General features: G+C 31.9%; 1 protein-coding gene across 1 annotated transcript; it reads right to left on the bottom strand.

Annotated features, from left to right (window-relative positions):
- Window positions 1–3,533: 3,533 nt before the first annotated feature.
- On the bottom strand, window positions 3,534–19,743 carry LOC110033155 (homeobox protein knotted-1-like LET6). Its single transcript, XM_020737047.1, has 4 exons — window positions 19,378–19,743; window positions 19,043–19,289; window positions 4,611–4,852; window positions 3,534–3,958 (listed from the first exon to the last, which is right to left on the bottom strand). The coding sequence occupies exons 1-4, from the start codon at window positions 19,585–19,587 to the stop codon at window positions 3,752–3,754; spliced, it is 906 nt and encodes a 301-aa protein (XP_020592706.1). The 5' UTR covers window positions 19,588–19,743; the 3' UTR covers window positions 3,534–3,751.
- Window positions 19,744–22,552: the final 2,809 nt, after the last annotated feature.

Below are 22,552 nucleotides of genomic sequence, written 5' to 3' on the forward strand. Positions count from 1 at the left end.
GTTAGAGGTTTGGTTTTGTTTGAAGGCTTCACAGGTGAACATCGAATACTTACTAATGTTTACTACATCCCGGTGTTGAAGAGCAACATAATAAGTCTTGGGCAGTTAGATGAAAACGGATGCAAAGTTGAGGTTGAAGGAGGTGTTATGACTATTTTGGACAGATCACAAAGGCTACTAGCAAAAGTGAATAGGTCAAGCAACTAGTTATATATGTTTAACATAGCACCAGCTCCCCCCGAATGTCTTCTGGCTAAGAGCAAAGAAGAAGCATGGTGATGGCATGCAAGATATGGGCATGTGAATTTTCATGCTTTGAAGTTTCTAAGTCAGAAAAAGATGGTGCACGACTTGCCCAAAATCGAGCATGAGGACCGCATCTGTGATGGTTGTTTGATTGGAAAACAACACTGAAATCCTTTTCCAGTAGTGGCAAAATTCCGAGCAGAATCACCTCTTGAACTGTGGCATGGAGATTTGTGCGGCCCAATTACCCCTGCTACTCAAGGAGGGAGGCGATATTTCTTATTGTTGGTTGACGATTGTATAAGATTTATGTGGCAGGTGTCGATCCAAGACAAAGATGAAGCATTTGAGGCATTTAAGAAGGTCAAAACTGCAGCCGAAATGGAGAAAAACAGTAAGCTGAAAGCTTTGCACACGAATCGTGGCAGCAAATTTATCTCAAATGAGTTCAAGACTTACTGTGAGCTGTTGGGAATTAAGCGTTATCTCACGGCGCCACGCCTTATTCTCCTCATCAGAACGGAGTTGTTGAACGAAGAAATCAAATGGTGGTAGGCATGGCAAGGAGCTTGTTGAAAAGTATGGAAGCCCCGATCAAATTTTGGGGAGAAGCGGTATCAACTGCCGTATATATCTTAAATAGAGCACCAACAAAGAGCGTCGTCGGCAAAACACCCTATGAAGCATATTATGACCGCAAGCCAAGTGTCGATCATTTTCGTATTCTCGGTTGTCTTGCATATGTAAAAGTAGTTACACCGCATCTTCCGAAGTTAGCTGATCGTAGCAAGCAAAAGGTGTTCATTGGTTATGATATGAACACGAAAGGCTATCGAATGTTTGATCCAGTGACAAGACGAGTTGTGGTGACACGAGATGCAGTATTCGAGGAGAAGAAGAAGTGGGAGTGGAGTAAATCTCCAGTAACGGCTACAGGATCAGCAGGGAAAACTCTTACAACACATTATTTTACCATAGCAGGCGCATCTGATACGACAAATCAAGAAGATAAAGAGACGGTCAACGGTTCTGGTATTGATATCAGAAATTCTGGTATTGATTTCCCACAACCGACATGGGAACAAACTGATAACCAATACCAACATGCTTCACCAGTGATGAACATGAGATCCAGAACATCTGTTTCAGATACTGATTCATTGACACCACACACTCCAGATACAACTTTTGATGCTCTTGATGGTTCGGCCTCGACAGAAGTAGTGCAGCCCACAAAATCTGATGAGAGTTCATTAGAAGGACCACGGAGTAAGAGTGACATCAAAAGAATTTACGAGTAAACATTCCCAATAGAACTAGAGTATTCGGGATTGTGTTTGCTAGAAGAAGAGGATCCATCAACTCTCGAAGAAGCTAAGGAAGACACGATGTGGAGAAAAGCAATGGAGGAGGAAATTTCTTCCATTCGAAGGAATGAAACCTGGAAGCTCGTCCCATTACCCGAAGGCCACAAACCTATAGGTCAAATGGGTTTACAAGCTAAAGAAGGACACTCAAGGCAGAATTGTGAAGCACAAGGTGAGATTAGTGGCAAAGGGGTACGTTCAACAACAAGGCATAGACTTTGATGAAATTTTCGCCCCTGTTGTTCGGCTAGAGACAGTACGTTTGCTGCTCTATTGCGGCACATGAAGGATGGGAGGTTCATCATATGGATGGGAAGTCAGCCTTCCTCAACGGTGATTTGGAAGAGGAAATGTATGTCACTCAACCGCCAGAATTTTAAATTAAGGGAGAAGAGCACAATGTGTTAAAACTGCACAAAGCATTGTACGGTTTGCGACAAGCACCTACAGCCTGAAACTCAAAAGTGGACAAATCATTGAGGACACTCGATTTTGAGAGGTGTTCTTTAGAGCATGTTGTGTACATGAGAAATCAAGGTAAAAGGATTTTAATTGTTGGAGTCTACGTGGATGATTTAATCATCACTGGAGAGTGTATTCAAGACAGACAAGTTCAAATCACAGATGAAGAAATTGTTTAGCATGAGTGACCTTGGGTTACTAAGCTACTATTTGGGAATTGAAGTACTTCTCAAAGGATTACACTTAATCAGTCGGCATATGCAAGAAAGATTTTAGACAAATGTGGCATGAAAGATTGCAACCCTTCGCAAATTACGATGGAACCTCGTCTAAAACTAAGTAAGGAAAACACAAGTCCACATGTAGAAACAACTTTATGCCGAAGTATTGTTGGCAGTTTAAGATATCTACTGCACACACGCCCGGATTTGACATTCTCTGTTGGCATGGTGAGTAGATACATGGAAAGGCCCTGGAAGGAGTACATGACCGCAGTGAAGCATATATTACGGTACGTGAAAGGAACTTTAAATCTTGGTTGTGTTTATGAGAAGAAAGGAAGCGTAGAGCTGATCGGTTACTCAGATAGCGATCTAGCTGGTGATACTAGTGATAGGAAAAGTACCTCAGGTTTAAAATTTTTCCTTGGGTCAAGTCCTATTAGTTGATGTTCACAAAAACAGAAAGTTATTGCATTATCTTCCTGTGAAGCAGAGTACATCACTGCATGTGCAGCAGCGTGTCAAGGAGTGTGGCTGGGACGACTATTGGCAGATTTGTTAAAAACTGAAGTTAAGAAAGTAGTTCTGAAGATTGATAATCATGATAATAGTTCTGAAGATTGATAATCAGTCTGCAATTGCATTAAGCAAGAATTCAATTTATCATGAGAGGAGCAAACTATCGATACCCGATTCCACTACATTAGAGATTGTGTTGAATCTAGAATGATTGAAATTCAACATATTTGCACAGAAGATCAGCATACTGATATTCTGACAAAGTCACTTGTAAGATTGAAGTTCTTGGAGATGTGGAAAAAAATTGGTGTGCAAATTACAGTGAAGGACAACAAGCTTAAGGAGGAGATTGTTGAGTTAATCTAATTGTCTCTAAAAATTATTTATTTTTTTGCACATTTTCATGTGGATAAGGCGGTTATGAAAATCTTTAAGTGGTTAGTTTTTATTTTCAAAAAAATGTGATGTGCAGTTATTGTTCGGTTATAATTTATATTTGCTTATATATAGAAAACCAGAAAATGTAATGGGTGTTTTGGCGTTTAACCTACAAATGATTCCTATAAGAAAATTCCTATTAAAGAAGCTAATAGTATGATTGTAGTCAAACTCCACCTTTAATTAAATGAGAAACCTAAAAGCATAAGAAAATTTTATACATATACAACAACAATGGACAACTCCCTTTGTCACTACAATGAGCTTTATGTGACAGCGAATATTTATTTACCATAATCATAATTAGCAACACAAAACTACCATGTAAAATCACTGGAGCAAAGTCTTACAACAGAAACCATAACCATGTCGTTACAACGGCATTCAAAATAATGAAGTTTTTACCAAAGTACACAGCCGAGAAAGCCCCTTTAAGGTAATTAAGCAAACCACTGGAGTTCAAATTCTACAATATTCATATACCCTGCAAAGCATATATCAAAGTAGAGGGGTACAGTCAATCGCAAATGGATTACCACCTGCAAAACCACCGTCCATGAAATAATGTGGATGAGAAGCATCCATTACAACAAACTGCATCTCCTCCGATGGCTTCCAATGCCTCTTTCGCTGGTTGATGAACCAGTTGTTTATCTGCTTTTGATCAAGGCCAGTGGACTCCGCAAGCGCCACCTTCTGAGATTCCTGCAGTTATTACAAGCTCAAGCAAAAGAAACTTTTGGAGCGGATAGTAAACTCATGCTACAATAAATTTTTAAGTATAATCTAAAATAAAATATTATTAAACATTACTTTTTAATTTACTTATTCGTTTTTTTTAATTACCACAAAAATAATTAATAAATGTGAGAATTGTTGGTGTACATGATAGATTGAACAATAATTTTAAAAAGGAAGACTTCACTCAATTCCTATGCATTTACAAATCTAACACCCAAACTTTGATTTTTATTATGAGCCACCTTTTACCTATGAATGAAAGTGTTTCAAATATTAATTAGGTAAAATGTTGTTTTTGATGAGATATGGAAGATTTGGGTTGTTAAATATGTTAATGAATTGGGTGGCATGCATGTAAATAGCATCAATTATTTTAACAAATGTAACAAATGCCATCAACATTCAATCTTTTGAAACAAGATGGTGAAATAAAAGTAACTTTCACTCCGTAAAAACAAATGTAATCCTTAATCAGATTATTTAAAAAATTATAATTAAGTTGAAAAATTCACTTCATTTGAGGACTTTATTTGGATGAAAAAATTACCAAATTTTCCCAAAAAGAATACTTCAACAAAATTATCCAACAAGTAATGGTCTTAGAAGAGATGCATACTGAAGGATACGGCCATTTGTAGTGCCGAGCCCACCAATCAAGCAGTTGTTGCCTGGCTTCTTTCGGGAGCTTTCCCTTCTTTCTCTTCTTAAGAAATTCTTGCTTCAGACTTCCAAGGTAACCACTGTATTTGCGAAGGAGCTGACCTTTGAGCTCGCGATCTCCAGCTTCAGGGTTGACGAAGTTATCGCACAACTCAATGTCATCCTCTGACGAACCGTTTTTCTCAAGCTCACCACCCACTGGGTTTTGGAATGCATTATGTAGACATAAGCCATTCAACGGAATATGAGAACATTTAAGAGAATACTTTCTAAAAAATAAACATGAGATTATATATTTTGATAAGAGAAAAAATGGTATACCTAATGTGTTAATACTAGAATAATTAGAATCCTACAAGCAACAAACATGCATACTTGATTTCGTACTTTTACAACTACAAATAATGCTTAACAAAAGCATGACTATCAATACATACCAAATATTGTTTTTTAAAATGTAATAAAATGTATTGACTAAAATATTTTTCTATCATAGTTCAAAAAAAAAGAATCATAAACAATTGGTATTGAATTACTCGCAAAAAATGTATGGCAATAAATAAGTATTAATAGAAATGATCACACTTGAACTAGAAGAAGCTCATTATTTGAAAGAAGACACTAAAAACATCCATGACGATAAAGAAAAGAGCCTTTTTTCTTTCAAGAAAAATACAGTACAAAAATTAAACTTTTTAAAAAAAGCCATGATATATAAACCAAACAGTTCCAACATCACAAAGAAACGCATGTCTCAAAATTATATGCATCATCATAACATCAATTATATTCATTGCAATGATTATAGGGAAACTTACATCCATACCAAACAATTCTTATGCATTTACATATCCAGCACCATAAGTTTGTTATTTACATTTATAACACCTTGGTGGCATAAAACTAATCATGAAGAGATTTGAATGCAAATTATGGAAATATTATATTTTAAATGTTAGATAAGTAAATATGTAAGAATTATGGGATATGTATTTAAATTTCACTTTAAGAAATTGAAACCTTCAAATAATGGTGAACAATAGCACAATAAAATTGTATTTTCCAATGCTTATATTTTTGTATGAGGTAGATATGCATTTTAAGGACAAGGAAACAAGAACATTTTAAACAAAACAAGAGCAACATAACCATTTGTTTTAAACAGAATAATTATTAATTACTGAAATGACAATTACATAAAAAGTCGAGAAGCAAATAAATTTTTTTTTCCTAACAATATTCTATTTCTCCCAATTACATACATAATCATAAAATAGAATGGAAAGAGGACATAGTAACATGCTAAGCCTTCAAATGACATTCCAAATCCCCACACTAGGCTGCCTATCTCCATTGAGTAAACGAAGATAACTCGAAAAAAATATCATCATCCGATTTTGAAAAAAATAATAAAAATAGTAAAAATACAAAGCCGATATATCAGGTTGAGATGCAATTATAGCAGATCATGAATAAACTGGAGTCTTTCTTCAGTATTAATAACATCAAGAAAGAGAGATGAGCTAGCAACATTACATTTAAACAACTACATGGTTGTTGGTTTCATGGAATTGAACCTCAAACTGGAGTTTAATGCAGAAATAGAACAATATGACTATCAAAGCACTAATTTTTAAAATAGATTATCTCACAATATTTATAAATATTACCTCAGAAATATCATATATTAATGTGAAACTAAGAGTTTTTTCTTCAACATATGGTTTTACTTGAAAGCCAAAGAAACAATGATGAGAAAAGATATCCACCCAAGTAAGCCCACACTTTAGATTGTTTTAAATTTATTAAGTATCAATCTATTTGTACTTCCTTCAAAAATGCATTCCAACAATATGCCGTTCCACTAAAATTTAAGATATTAGATCCAATCACATTATTCTGAGTATTAAATATTTTATTATTAATAAAAAACTATATCTACATTTTATATAACTGAGTAAGAGAACCAGATAAACTAATAAAACAAATTATAAATGAATTTAATGATATTGAATGCTTCCAAATCAACTGTACATCACAAAAACAAATATATAATGTGATACTAATTTAAAAGTTCACCTTTCTAGACAGTAGTGGAATTAATAAAACTTGCAGCTAAGAAACATTCCAAACACATTTAAAAATATGACAACACAACACATGAGAAGTTGGGTACCACAAAAAATACTTGCCAAAGCAAAAATTGATGACCAAAAATAAGGATATATGGCTAAAAAATTTATTAATTACTTTGTCAATCCACTCCATTCTCAATGAATTGGATTTATAACCAACACAACAAAAAAGAAACTAGGCAGCCCCAAAAGTACACACCAAAGCAAAAATAGACTACTAAAATTAAAATTATATCACTCATAAATTTAATAACTTTGCTAATCTACTCTTTTCTCAATGGCTTGGATTTATAACAAACATCTCTTACTCAATTTTCTTAAAATCCATTCTATTCATCCGCCAATATTTAAAGGTTGAATATTTATGATATTCTTGCACATACATAATCATTTTAATTCAAAGGTTGAATATTTATTTCTCTAGACCATATGAAATTTATTTAACCACCACCTTACCTTCCACACTCACATCCTTAAAATTCATCATCAAATAATTAAAAGAAAAAAAAAACAAAGGATGCAAACTTGTTTCATGCTTTGATGAAAATCACTCACCAAAACACGTCTTTGCTATGAATCCCACTTAAATATGCTGGACACCATGATTTAGTCACACATGCACTTGACTCGCCTTCTAACAATATTTGCTAAAATATCTCCCTCTAATATAGAAACCGGTCATCATTATAAAATGTCAATTAAATACAAACCTTATCATATAAATTGATCATTGACAGGGGATTTAGACCTCCACATCTATCTTTTATCCTCAAAGGAGTTGGAGCCCCCATGAAAATCAAAATACAAAATTTTACTTTAATTAAGCACATAGTCTTCAACAACCTTTAGAAAATTTTAGAAGGTTCTAGAGACAATTTTAAAAAAGTATTTAGAAAAATCTAAAATAAATAATTAATGACTTGTGTAGAAAAGTATTCTAGAAAGTTAATAGTAGTCACATGATTGCAATCCGCTGACACAATCCTAATGGAGCAGTCACTATAATAAATGTGTGATGTATTTGTGTTTTGCAGCAAGAAAAAATAAGAGTGAATTAAAAGTGGCTCTTTCAATGTGTGTTTCCCTTCTTTCATAGCAATCCTCCTATCATAAGCCCTTTATTTCTGATAAAGTTATTCCAGAGCCATAATAAGATCCTCTCTAGAGAGATAGCAAGCAATGGCATGATTACCTTTAAGATTCCAACACCCAATAAGAGCAACTATGACAATTGAAGCATCAAGTTAAAGGCCCTCTTTGGAGCGCAAAATGCATGAATAATGGTAGAAAAAGACTACATAAGGTCAAGGGATGAGTCTAGTTATCCCAAACTCAAAAGAATAGTCTAAGAGATTCGAGGAAGAGAGAAAAAGACAATCTAATCTATCAAGAATTAGATGATGACAATTTTGAAAAGAATTATGATGTGAAGTCGACCAATTAGGTCTCTTATAAAAGAGCAAGGCAAGTCGAGAAGGTTGAAGGAACGTCTCTAAACATAAGGAAGCGAATTTCAAGTCATACATATAAAAGTTGAAAGCATCTCCGACTATTTTACTAGTCTTAAGCAGTTTTCTAATTAACTACAAAAAAAGGGAAAAAGCTAGAAAATGTAAACACAGGAAAGACAACCAGTAGTCGTGGTGTCATATTCGACGAAAGAAAACGAGTTTGGGATCCACATGATGCTTAGTGCAGCATCATTCCATGCTTGAGCATGATAATTGTAGAAACCAAGGATGGAGCAATAGAGGAGCTTACTAGACTAACTACACCTACTTCATGTACTCAAAAAGACCATCTTCGAGTACAAATTCAAGTGAAAGCGTATCACACTTCTAAATACTATAAAAATTTATGAGGTAATCGATAATCAAAACAATCTTATTCTTTTTTACCTTTATTATGATTGTGGATCAGTGAATTTTCAAGAGGTGCAAAGAAGATGAAGGATGACATGATGAAGAAATCATGATGATTGAGAAAAACAATACTTGGTAACTAGTTGCAATATAAGAAGCGCACAAGAAAATTAACCTAAAATGGGTGTACAAAGTTCAGAATATCGTCAAAGGAAAAGTTGAGAATGATAAATAAAGATTGATGACAATAAGATACAACATAATAGCTGACATCAAATGAAGAGATATTTGCTCCTGTTACCCGGCTTGAAACTATTAGGCTAATCATTTTTTGCACAGCTAAAGATTGGCATATATGAAATGCATGTAAGGTTTTCCATTTTGAATGGAGTCCTAAAAGAAGAATTCTACATTCAACAACCACTAGGCTACAAAGTGAAAAAGGAAAGAAGAGACTTTTGAAAATGAAGAAGGCTCTATTTGGGTTCAAACAAGCACCTATGATATGGAACAATACAATTGACAAGTATTTCCTCGAGAACAATTTCATCAAATGCCCTCATGAGCATGTCCTCTACATCAAATTCAAGGATAAATATATTTTGATAGCGTACTTGTGTGTGGATGATTTGTTCTTCATTGCAAGTATAATCCAAACATGATTAAGAAGTCCTAGAAATTAATGACAAGAGTTTGAGATGACAAACATTAGACAAATGGTGTATTATCTTGATATTGAAGTTAAAAAAAAAACGAAAGCATCTTCTTTTTAAATAGCACAATTTGATTGAAATTTTGGGTCAATCATTCTTGAAAACCTTGTGCAACTTGTTTTTGGGAAACTCATAATTCTTCTTACTCTAAAAGGCATGCAAGGGCCAACGGTAAAATATAAAGAAAAGAGGACATTTTACAAAGAAAATTCCTTAGAAAAATCTTTTTCTAAGAGGTGCCTTTCTCTTAGTAAGCTTAATGATTGCAAAAAGATTTATGAGAAAATACTATGATAATGAAATGCAATTTGACTTCAAATGTCTCCCGCTTTGATTGTGTAGAAGTTGTTCGGTGGGTGGGTGCTCCATGGGATATATGTGACATGTTAAACTTCTCCATCAAAAGCAAAGGAATTGAGTAAAGAAAAACAAAAAATAAGGAGATGAAAAAACTGATGATTAAAAGAAGGTATTTGAAAGCATATTTTAATTATAAAATATGAGGAGGAATAGTCATTAGTCAATCAAATAAGGGGTCAATAATACAAATCATTATACACCTGAAAATCCACATGAACTCCTTTTTAGTTTAATGCAAGGCTAAACAAATAACTAGTTTTGCCTTTCTAAAGTACATAACTATCACATAAATGTTATGTACAAAAAAATTGAGTTGATGCCCCTTATGCAATAATAAAAGATAATGCCAAAAGCGCTTAGCTACATCCCCAAGCAAGTTGATCATTAGCTTTGTTTTTCTATGAAAAGGCAAATGGATAAAGTAATAATGCCTTGGATCTTTTAGAAATAGAGACACGAGTCTCACCAAAAAAGAATGTAATCTAGACCACACAACATAAGTGCTATGATAAATGTAAGGAAGGGGATTATTGTGACACCTACAATATTTTGATAAATGTCTCGATTCAATGAAGTTTATAAATAAAAGCAAAAGAGGTCATGCATGCGTGTCAAGAAAAGTAAACGTGATTCAAGAAAAGTCGTAATGTAAGTAAATCTACAATGCGAGTCTTAAAGATGAATAGAGAACAATTGTAATACGATAAAAGCAAAACTATATTAGGGGTGTAAAAAGAAAAAAAATGGCTACACAAATATGTTTAATTCATGTCTTAGAAGGATATAATTATAAATCCATGCTCAATGAATTGAATTTATAACCAACACAACACAAAAGAAACTCGGCAGCCCAAAAAGTACTTGCCAAAGCAAAAATAGACAACTAAAATGAAAATTATATCACTCATAAATTTAATAACTTTGCAAATCTACTCTTTTCTCAATGGCTTGGATTTATAACAAACATCTCTTATTCAAATTTCTTAAAATCTGTTGTATTCATCCGCCAATATTTAGAAAAGCAAAACATGATATTCTTGCACATACATAATCATTTTGATTCCAAGGATGCATATTTATTTCTCTAGACCATATGAAATTTATTTAACCACCACCTTACCTTCAACATTCACATCCTTTTTAACCACCACCTTACCTTCAACACTCGCATCCTTAAAATACATCATCAAATAATTAAAAGAAAAAAACAACAAAGGACGCAAACTTGTTTCATGCTTTGATGAAAATCACTCAACTAAACACGTCTTGGCAATGAAACCCACTTAAACATGTTCGACACCATGGTTTAGTCACAAATGCACTTGACTCGCCTTCTAACAATATTTTCTAAAATATCTCCCTCTAATATAGAAACCCATCATCATTAGAAAAGGTCAATTAAATACAAACCTTATCATATAAATTGATCATTGTCTGGGGATTTAGACCTCCACATCTATCTTTTATCCTTGTTCGAGTCGGAGCCCCCATGAAAATTAAAATACAAAATTTTACTTTATTTAAGCACATAGTCAACAAAAATATTTAGAAAATTTTAGAAGATTCTAGAGACCTTTTTAAAATAGTATTTAGAAAAATCTAAAATACATAATTAATGACGTGTGTAGAAAAGTATTATAGAAAGTAAATAGTAGTCACATGATTGAAATGTGCTGACACAATCCAAATGGAGCTTTCACTATAATAAATGTGTGATGTATTTGAGTTTTGCATCAAGAAAAAAATAGAGTGAATTAAAAGTGACTTTTTCATTATGTGTTTCCCCTTTCGTTCTTAGCAATCCTCCTCTCACAATAGTCCTTTACTTCTGATAAAGTGATACCAGAGCCATAATAAGATCCTTTCTAGAGAGATAGCAAGCAATGACATGATTACCTTAAAAAATCCAACACCCAATAAGAGCAACTATGACAATAGAAGCATCAAGTTAAAGGCCCACTTTGGAGCGCAAAATGCATGAAAGATGGTAGAAAAAGGCTACAAAAGGTCAAGGGATGAGTCTAGTTATCCCAAACTCAAAAGGATAGTTTAAGAGATTTGAGGAAGAGAGAAAAAAGACTATGTAATCTATCAAGAATTAGATGATGACGATTTTGCAAAGATTCCTGATGTGAAGTCTACCAATTAGGTCTCTGATAAAAGAGCAAAGCAAGTCGAGAAGGTTGAAGGAACGTCTCCAAACATAAAGAGGCGAGTTTTGAAGTCATACATATAAAAGCTGAAAGCATCTCCGACTATTTTACTAGTTTTAGTAGTCGTGTCGTCGTATTTGATGAAAGATAATGAGTTTGGGATCCACATGATGCTTAGTGCAGCATCATTCCATGCTTGAGCATGATAATTGTAGAAACCAAGGATGGAGCAATAGAGGAGCTTACTAGACTAACTACACCTACTTCATGTACTCAAAAAGACCATCTTCGAGTACAAATTCAAGTGAAAGAGTTTCACATTTCAGAATACTACAAAAAATTTATGAGGTAATCGATAATCAAAACAATCATATTCTTTTTCGCCTTTATTTTGATTTGTGAATCAATAAATTTTCAAGAGGTCGTGCAAATAAGACGAAAGATGACATGATGAAGAAATCAAGATGATTAAGAAAAACAATACTCGGTAACTTTTTACAATTCAAGAAGCACACAAGAAACTTGACATAAAGTGGGTGTACAAAGTTAAGAAGATCGCAAAAGAAAAGTTGAGAACTATAAATAAAGATTGATGACAATAAGATACAACATAATAGCTGACATCAACTATGAAGAGATATTTGCTCCCGTTACTCGGCTTGAAACTATTAGACAAATCATTTTTTTATAGCTAAAGACTAGCATATATAAAATGCATGTAAGGTTTTCCTTTCTGAATGGAGTCCTAAAAGAAGAATTCTACATTCAACCACTAGGCTACAAAGTGAGACAACATTGAAAATGAAGAAGGCTCTATTTGGCTTCAAACAAGCAGCAATAACATGGAACAATAAATTTGTCAAGTATTTCCTCAAGAACAATTTCATCAAATGCCCTCATGAGCATGCCCTCTACATCAAATTCAAGGATAGATATATTTTCATAGTGTGCTTGTATGTGGACGATTTGACCTTCATTGCAAGTATAATCCAAACATGATTAAAAATTTCAAGAAATTGATGACAAGAGTTTGAGATGAAGAACATTAGACAAATGGTCTACCATCTTGATATTGAAGTTAAAAAAAAACGAAAGCATCTTTCTTTTTAAAAACCACAGTTTGATTCAAATTTTGGGTCAATCATTCTTATAAACCTTGTGCAACTTGTTTTTTGGAAACTCATAATTCTTCTTACTCTATTAGGCATGCAAGGGTCATCGGTAAAATATAAAGATTAGAGGACATTTTACAAAGAAATTTACTTAGATAAATCTCTTTTCTAAAAGGTTCCTTTCTCTTAGTAAGCTTAATAATTGCAAAAAGATTTATGAGAAAATACAATGATAATGAAATGCAATTTGACTTCAAATGTCTCCAGCTTTGATTCTGTAGAAGTTGTCTGGTGGGTGGGTGCTCCATGAGGATACATGTAACATGACAAACTTCTCCATCAAAAGCAAAGAAATTGAGTAAAGATAAAAAAGTTCAAAAATTTAGGAGATGGAAAAACTGATGATTAAAATAAGGTATTTGAAAGAAATATTTTAATTATAAAATACGAGGAATAGTCATTAGTCAATCAAATACGGGGTAAATATAGCAAATCATTATACACCTGAAAATCCACATGAACTCCTTTTTAGTTTACTGCAAGGTCTAAACAAAAAACTAATTTGCCTTTCTAAAGAACATAACTATCACATAAATATTATGTACAAAAAAATTTAGTTGATACCCCTTATGGAATTGTAAAAGATAATGGCAAAAGCTCTTAGCTACATCCCCAAGCAAGTTGATCATGAGCTTTGTTTTTCTATGAAAAGCCAAAGGGATAAAGTAATAATGCCTTGGATCTTTTAGAAATAGAGACGAGTCTCACCAAAGAAGGATGTAATCGAGACCATACAACATAAGTGCTATGATAAACGTAAAGAAAGGGATTATTGTGGCACCTACAAAATTGTTATAAATGTCTCGATTCAATGAAGTTTGTGAATTTAAGCAAAAGAGGTCATGCATGCGTGTCATTGAAAGTAAACGTGATGCAAGAAAAGTCGTAATGCAAGTAAATCTACAATGCAAGTCTTAAAGATGAATAGAGAACAATTGTAATACGATAAAAGCAAAAGTATATCAAGGGTGTAAGAAGAAAAAATGGCTACACAAATATGTTTAATTCATGTCTTAGAAGGATATAATTATGGCACAAGTGAGGTTATAACAAAAGGTTGCAATACATGCCTCACGAAAAAAAAAAAGTTATGACAAATGAGATTTCCATAAATAGGTGCAACTAAAATATGATTGTGACACATGCAAGGAACAAGAAACAAATACTAAAGTGCAATGAAAGCTATATATTAGGAGAAAAGATGATTACGATGCAAAAAATTTTGTAAGCAATTATAAAGCCAGTTATAGCTATTTGATGGATTCCCAAATGATTTGGGGACTTCCTCGAAAAGGAAACAACAATAAACATGGTAAAACTTTTAAATAAATTTACATTCAATGCTTTAACAAATTATGTTTTACGATTAAAATGAAGTATGATAAAAAAAAGAAAATTGAGTTTCAATATCTAAATAATTAAGAAAATCGATGTTCAAAGTAGTTGACACATGTATTGCATTTATTTTACAATTAGAACTTGAAACGAAAGAGGATGACAGAAAAGTAAATGAAGCAAATCAAGTGTTTGTCCAAAAAACACAATATATAATACAATTGATCAAGTATCACATATGTAACGACCAAAATTAAAAAAAAAATTGCAAATAAATAGTTATAATATGTGCGAAAACTGCATACAAGTAATTAAAATTTGTAATAAAAAATGAAATTATGTTAATAAAACATATAAAACAAAATATGAAACAACCTTTTTTTAAGGATATCGATTCATCCGCATATATCATAATATATTAAAGTTAGGCAAAAGACTAGTTACAAAGAGAGGTATAAGTAGGAACAAAAATCATTGATACAAAAGATAATAGGCAACATTCTAACAAGACCATGTTTGATTAATTAAAAATGCAATATTATGACTAAAAAAAAAAAAAAAAAAAATGATTAGAAAGAAATTCATTTCTAGAAATTTTATGAAAAAAATTATTAAAAAAATTCAGCATCAAATATATGCAATAAACAATAGAATGATAATGTTGATAAAAATCATTAGGTACAATAACATAGCCTGCCTAACAAAAAACAAAATTAATAATTTTGTTCATCATAGATAAATGAAAATGTAATGCTATGATGAACTACCAATATGACTTCAATAAGATTGGAAAATTATTAGAAAATGTTCATTTATCCATAATACTATAAAAAAGCTTGACATTCAACAAATATAGTTCTCAACAAATATAGTTCTCAATAAATATTTGAAGTTTCAACTTTTCATAATATTTATTTTAATGATTTTAAATGCCATAAACATCCAACCAACATGACATCATTAAACTTAATAACATCATAGATAATGTTCAGCTATCTATAAAATTATTAAAACCGTCTACTTCCAACCACAACAAAAACTCTGATCACTTAAATTAAAAAGATGCTTCAGATCATTAATTTTTTTTATTTTCACTTCCTAATTAAAATTTAAGAAATTCATTAATTGTTTCAGCTCTGAAAATAGATTTTTTTTTTCGCTCTTTTTAACAAATTTCGTGTTTTGGAATTTGAAATTTTCTTTCCAATCTCGTCGTATTTTTTAAATGAACTCTCTAAATTTAAAACTTACATCATGTTCTAAAGCTGTTCACACTTTCTAATTTCCATACTTTCAGTTTATCAAACCAACTTTGATATTTAAACTAATTTTCATTCCTTTCCAACCAATTTTTTTTTTAATTTTAATCAAATTTTGCAACATATTATGATATTAAAAATTGTAAATGCATGGCTTCATCCTCCTTTATTAAAAAGGAGACAAAAAACAATCAATTTGTGGTATCATTCCTTCTTTTCTCCTAAGTTGGATTAATTAATTATGTTTTTACAATAATAAATACAGACAATAATGAAAGTATATATTCATTTGGTCCCTCAATAATTGAAGAGAGTAAATTAATCGCTTTCAAATCAAAGAGATTGATTTAACAAAAACTAAAATAAAATATTGATTGAAAGAGATTGATTTAATTATATTTCATTATATCATTACAAAATTAACAAGTTTTGAATACATGAAAAGGAGATTTACATAATAACACTATTTTTTATGTACTTACATATCTAATAACCATCATAATTACATAAATACCATTTTAGTATCAAAATATACACAATATAATTTTTGCTTAAAAACAATATTGGAGATACCATTTATGTGATTTGAATATCGAAGTCTTAGGGAAGTAAATATCAAAATCCAACTATCAAAATTTAGATGTCAGATATGTAAAAACAAAAGATTTAAATGGTATGAATGCAAATTCCACCATAATAAAACAAAGATTTGATGCAATATATAATTGATTGTTATGTATTCATCATTTAAACGAGCCATGGTAATTGAAGATGAACTATTGTTAAGATAAAAAAAAACACCTTTAAAAAAATTATCAATCTATCTATTATCTGTATAATATAATATTAAAAAATACTAAAAATTAGTATTAAATATGCTGGAAAAATTTCATGAACTTGTCAGATAGCTACATCTCATAAAATATGAAAATGGAGAATTAAAAAAAGGAGATACTAGGTGGTGAAATATTGTTAATAAAATAAACTAAACATTTGAAACTCATAATTATAGATACCAATAAGTGCAATGATGCAAATAAAAGACATGAAGCCTAATTATCTATTGAATCAATCATAAACTGTCATATAAAACCACCCTCAAACATTAAGTCAGCGATTCAAAACGTCCAGGAGAAGTCTTCAAATTCTAATGCAATTTTGTTGCAAAAGCTCACTAGTAATCTCTTATGATGTAATGACTTTTCGTTATAAAATCACACATTGAATGCATGATATGCATGTTACATGACAGCAACTAGTATCAAATTGTCATCCACACGTCCAGCTAAAAAAAGGGAAACAAAAAATGCACAGACACATTTCAGAATGAGTTCCACATGTTTGCAAATAACTAAAATTATATACTTATTCAAAGCCAAGCTTCACTTGCTCGGCATACATCTTTGCACACATTGGGCTTACAAACCCACTTAAGACAACCATAACCTTCACTCAACGTCACCTTCTCTGATTTTCTTTGTTAATAGTCATTTCTCTTCTATTATTAATAATGCTGATTAAATATAAGAGAATCTTTTATCCCATACACCTTCAATACACAACATATGCGAAGTGTACATGACTCCAAGGCCTATTGATGCATTGTAGGTCACCTTTGACCCTCGTCACATTACTTCATATTGTTTTATCAATTTATAGTAAAAAACTGATAAATTATAAATGTACATTAATCAAATCTGAGGATGACACTCCTATTAAAACATAAGTTTCAATTACCCCATAAATGTTGTAACAAAAGAAAATGGAAATATGTACTTCTTACATTACATGATAGCCAACTAAATTCAATGATCAATGATATATATGATGCTTCTAGCTGGAAGATTGCATAAATGTAGTTTTATTTAATGGCTTTCTTTAGCTTCTTTCTCATTTCACTTTTGTCCCTTCTATGTTGGCTTTCCGGGCTGCTTTTCCTTTTGCCTTTTTTTTTAATGATAATCAACCATATTAAAAAAAAAAGCATGATAAAGAAAGAAAATATGATGTGCTGGAAATTGATTTTATTTTTTTTGGCTTTGTTATACAAGTCTCAAACTATATTAAAAATAAAAAAAAATTTCCCCGTGTAGATTTACTATTTTGAATTAGTTACGCAAGTTAAAAAAAAACAAAAAGAAAACTGAAAGATAAATGTTTTGAATTAGTGAAATGCTTAAAACCATAAAAACTATTTATAGTTTCAGACATTTCCTATCAGCTATCAAAAGTTGAACCCTTTCAGCGTGACAAGATGAGAAGCAGTGAATAACATCAACTCAATTACAAAAAACTACGCTACTCAAACAAGCATGCTCGGTAAATTTGTAAATAGATTTAGTAATGCCAACAAAAATATGTCAATCATACAGTTGACAGGATATTACAGAAAAAAGGAAATTTCCTATAATACATTATAATAAAAAGAAATTGTAAGATTGCATAAAAAGCTAAAAAAAAAAAAATAGAAATAGAAATACATATCAACAGTAACAGAGTTAGCGGCCTATACAATAATTGCTCCGGGCATCTACAAATCAATTGCAGCTTTGGTAATGTTATATTTGGAGGCTATGAAGCAAAAGCGCATCAATGGATGAAGCCAATACTTCAAAACAAAAGGTGGAAAAGAATGTAACTCAAAAACTACCAACAAAAATAATTCCCATCACTTTTCAAAAAAAATATATTCATTGTGATACTCAACAAACTAAAAAGAAAGAGTTAATCATTCTTCAAAAGTCAAATTAATGAAGAGAACACTAACCTTAAGCACATAAAAAAGAAGCAAACTAAAACTTAAGCGCTATAAGAACAACACGAAATAAAATAAACCAAAAATTGGCCAATAAACATATTAACTAAATAATGATATAGAAGCCTTAAAAATTAGCAAAAATTCAAAAAGACTCTCAATCTCAACTTTCGTTAGCAACACGTAAATAAATGAAAAACCAAAAAATAAAACAAGCTTCTTCAAAACTCAAAAAGACTCTCATCCTTAGACCACTTCCTTCTCATTTATCACAACGAAATAAAGCCATCAAAGGTTCAAAAAGACCACATACTAAATATCCATACCTGAACCACATCAAATATAAACAAGAGCAACGTTTCCATAACCAGAAATAATAAAGAATAATAATAATAAAAATAAAAAAAAAACTCGCCAAATCCCACGTCTTACCAAAACCAAACAAAACCATAAATCGCATAGATCCATCATTCAAACCCTCTTAATTATATAATAATCACTAAACAAACCTTTTTAGCCTCCCCTTAATAAACAATACAACAAAATCCAGAAACACGAACCTGCTGCATGCACATGTACTTGGACTAATTATTTGACAAAATAAAAAGCATGGAAAGAGAAAGAATAGAGAGAGAGAAAAAGACCTTGGGAAGGCGCAGGTGGCAAAGAAAGCGAGAGCGACTTAAACTGCGAATCGATGCGAGATAAAAACAGCAGAGCTTCTTTGAAAGGTTTTGAAAGCTCCTGCTCATACTTGGTTAACATTTCACAATAAGCTTCCATAAACTGATCTAAAGCTGGATCTTCTCCTCCGCCGCCACCACTGCTAGATATATAGGAAGAAGCGCAGGCTTCTTCTAGCCTGGCAACAACCTCCGGCGGAGCGCCAACCTACAAAAGATATATATATATATATATATTTTTTCTTTTATTAAGGTTTTGATTGAAGAAGAATTGAGAATTGAAGAGTTTGTTTTACTTTGTGTAAGTTAACGTATGCGGAGAGGAGGCGGGGGTATTGAGGGTGAGAGATGATTTTGGCTTTGATGAGAGTGGAGTCGTAGCCGTCGGATGGCGGCGGAGGTGGTGGCTGATGGTGAAGGATGAGGGGGTTGGTGGAGCCGGCGGCTGTGGAAGAGAGGAGAGGCATGATCATAAGAGGGTTATTTCCTCCGCTCCAGTTTTCCATTTTGCTTCTGGGGTGAAAGCGGAGAGGAAGAGGAAGAGGAATAGGAAGGAGAGAGAGAGAGAGAGGAGTAGGAGAGCCTGAGAGGAGAGCGATTGCTTTTTAGGTTTTAGTAGCTTTGTATAATCCATCCCTGTGATTTCTGTCGGTCTACTAGATGTTTTTCACATATGGTATGTAGTCTAGTATGAGAACAGACTACAGAAATCTGCAGTTTCATGTATTTTTTTAAAATTTGTTATACATTTTAAAAATTTAGAGGGAACTTAATATAGTTATTTAAAATTAGTAATTAATTTATTGGAACCCATATTTTCGCTACGAGCCAAGGCTTTTATTATAAAGCCCACGTACCCTTGCCCAGTTTGGAGTTTTTCAGATTAAAATTCTTGTGATGGGACATTTAATTCAAATAAGAATTCCCGTAATTATAATTTATTTACAATCCAAATATTTTACAATTTATTCTATCTAATTATTTGTGTAATACTTTTTTTGGTATAATTGAAGCAAAGCTCTTCCACGATGAAAAATATGTACAAAAAACCTGAATTTAGCATGCATGTGACACCTTGATTGGTGATTAAATAACCAGAAAATTTTTAGAATTATATATGGTGATTTTTAATGGTGGAATAAAAAGAGAGAAATAGCTACTCCTTTTTGGCTCTCTCCCGGGTTTTAAGCTGGCTGAAGCGGCTGAAAAGGGGGCCACTGTTTCAGCTGTTCACAGGAAATCCCGAGTTGCATTCCATTCCCCCTCTGTTGATATCATTAATCCATGCTGTTACTCTCTCGAGAGCTGTACATCTCTCTCCTCGCTTTTCCCCGGGAGTTAAAAGGCGTGTTTGTATTAATAATATAGGGGTTAGAAAGAGAAGTCGGGGGAGGAGAGAGAATAGGAGGCGGGGAGAAGGGGAACTGACTGGAGCAGGGGAAATCTTTCCTTCCCGATGTAACCACAACCAAAGGGAAGTAATGGATTTGAATAATTAATGCACCATATCCAGCCTCCTCGTTTACTGAACTGCCACTGCACAAAAAGTAATTAACAGGTAAACAGCGGATGAGACGCTGATCTGAAAGGTTCTATGTTCCAAACACAGGGAAGAAGTAGATTATATTTTTGTGAGAAATAAAATAGGATTAAAATTGTCTTTATTATGCCTTTTATTTTAATTAATTTTAATTATTCTTAATTTAATACGTAGCTGGCGAAAATTTATTTTTTAAATAAATTTATTGTCGTTTTTCTTCGATTTTTAAAATTTCCACTCAAATATTAAAATCTATGAAATAACAACATACGTGAATAAATATATTTTTTTTTCATGGTGGTGCATGCAGTTATCACTTTATTAAAATTTGAGTTAATTAGTATATTTAAAAAATTTTTAAAGTGGTTATGTTAAAAAATAGATAATTCATTTATTTTTTTTAATAAAAATATATTTTAAAGCTATTTAAAAAAACATACCTCAGATTAGTGAATATTGATGTGATTAGGTGATTTTGGTATATCGTAAATTTTCAGTTTTATCCAATATTTACGTTCGAGCTAATTAACATATTAATTATATTTGGAAGCTCATAAGCTTAACGAAATTGATAAATAAAGCCCAAGTGTGTTCAAAAATGGATTATTGGTTTACACAAAATGTTAGATTCGCTTTTTAAATTTATTTTTAATTTTTTCATGACAAGAAATTTTTGGACGATCAAATGAATAATGAAAAAATTATCATTACTTGTTTAGATTTAGGTTTTCCTAATATAACCTTATAATATTTTATCTATAATAAAAAGAGTGTAGTTTAAATTTAAAGCATATATTGCCTTATTCATTCATTCATTAAACTTCAAATTATTATTTAAATTACAATTTATTTGTGATTGATTGATTGAGTATTTATTTTAAAAAGAAAATTTTATGTCATATATTTAATATTACATGATTTAATATGTGTAAATGGAGTGATAAATTCTTAATACTAGAGATGTCAGAATATATTTTTTGACATATTTTTTAAAAGTAATTGTGTTTGACATAAGAATTAAATTCACCATCTTATAATTAGAACCAGGACATGATCACCAGGACAACACTTAACTCTATCAAATGATCTAATATGATTTAGAATCATGTCTCCTAGACATGCAAGGTTTTCATTCCCTCTCAACCTATTCAACTTTAGTTTTTTTCATATTTCTACCATTTCATGTAAAATTTTAACACGATGACTTTCAAATATGTTGTGTTCACTGTCAAAGGAGCCTCCATACTCCAACACCTCTCATTGCCAAAACTACTCTTCATACAACATGTGATGCCTTCTAGGAAGGGGTTTTTTTGATCTCGTCGAGGGCCTTCTCCTTGTTCTTATCGCGGTTTACATATCTACTTTGATGCTCTCGGCACTATTTGCTTCTCTCGTCAACCAACTTTCATTAGGCTTGATGATCTTGTGTCACATTCTCTTACCTTTTGATTACTTCATAAGCTTCCTATTTCAAGGTAACTCATGGGTCCTCATGTTTAAAATCATTCCTATCAATAAATTTGTATATTATTGTCATGGGTGTAGGTTTTTTATTTGTATAACTTTCTCTTTCAACATCAATTTTGAGCCTTCTTCAAAAATGATATTCAAGCATTTCCATTATCTTCATAAAAAAGGTCGACATGCTACAATATTTTTTTATACTGAACTAAACATTTTAATTGCCCTTATGGATTATAAATTTTCTAGAAAAAAGACCTATATTACACTCAATTAGAAAATTGTTTAAGACCCGTTAGGCTTATGTATGTATATATTTATATTAAGTAATCATTACAAAATATTGTTTGGTTGAAGTTTGATAAAGTCGAAGACTATTTTTGCATTGATGTTTTAAAATCAAGGGATTTTCCATGCATATTCTGTATTTTTACTTGATTAGTGAATGGATTATTACAACTATTTGA

Source organism: Phalaenopsis equestris, unplaced genomic scaffold, assembly GCF_001263595.1.
Source record: "Phalaenopsis equestris unplaced genomic scaffold, ASM126359v1 Scaffold001099, whole genome shotgun sequence".
Classification (NCBI taxonomy): Eukaryota; Viridiplantae; Streptophyta; class Magnoliopsida; order Asparagales; family Orchidaceae; genus Phalaenopsis; species Phalaenopsis equestris.

Excerpts from the sequence above, each read along its gene's own strand:
- LOC110033155 (XM_020737047.1), bottom strand. The coding sequence starts at position 19,587 with ATGGAAAACTGGAGCGGAGGAAATAACCCTCTTATGATCATGCCTCTC. Across the intron at positions 19,290-19,377 it reads CATACGTTAACTTACACAAA|GTTGGCGCTCCGCCGGAGGT; the intron begins GTAAAACAAACT and ends TATCTTTTGTAG. Across the intron at positions 3,959-4,610 it reads ACAAATGGCCGTATCCTTCA|GAATCTCAGAAGGTGGCGCT; the intron begins GTATGCATCTCT and ends TAATAACTGCAG.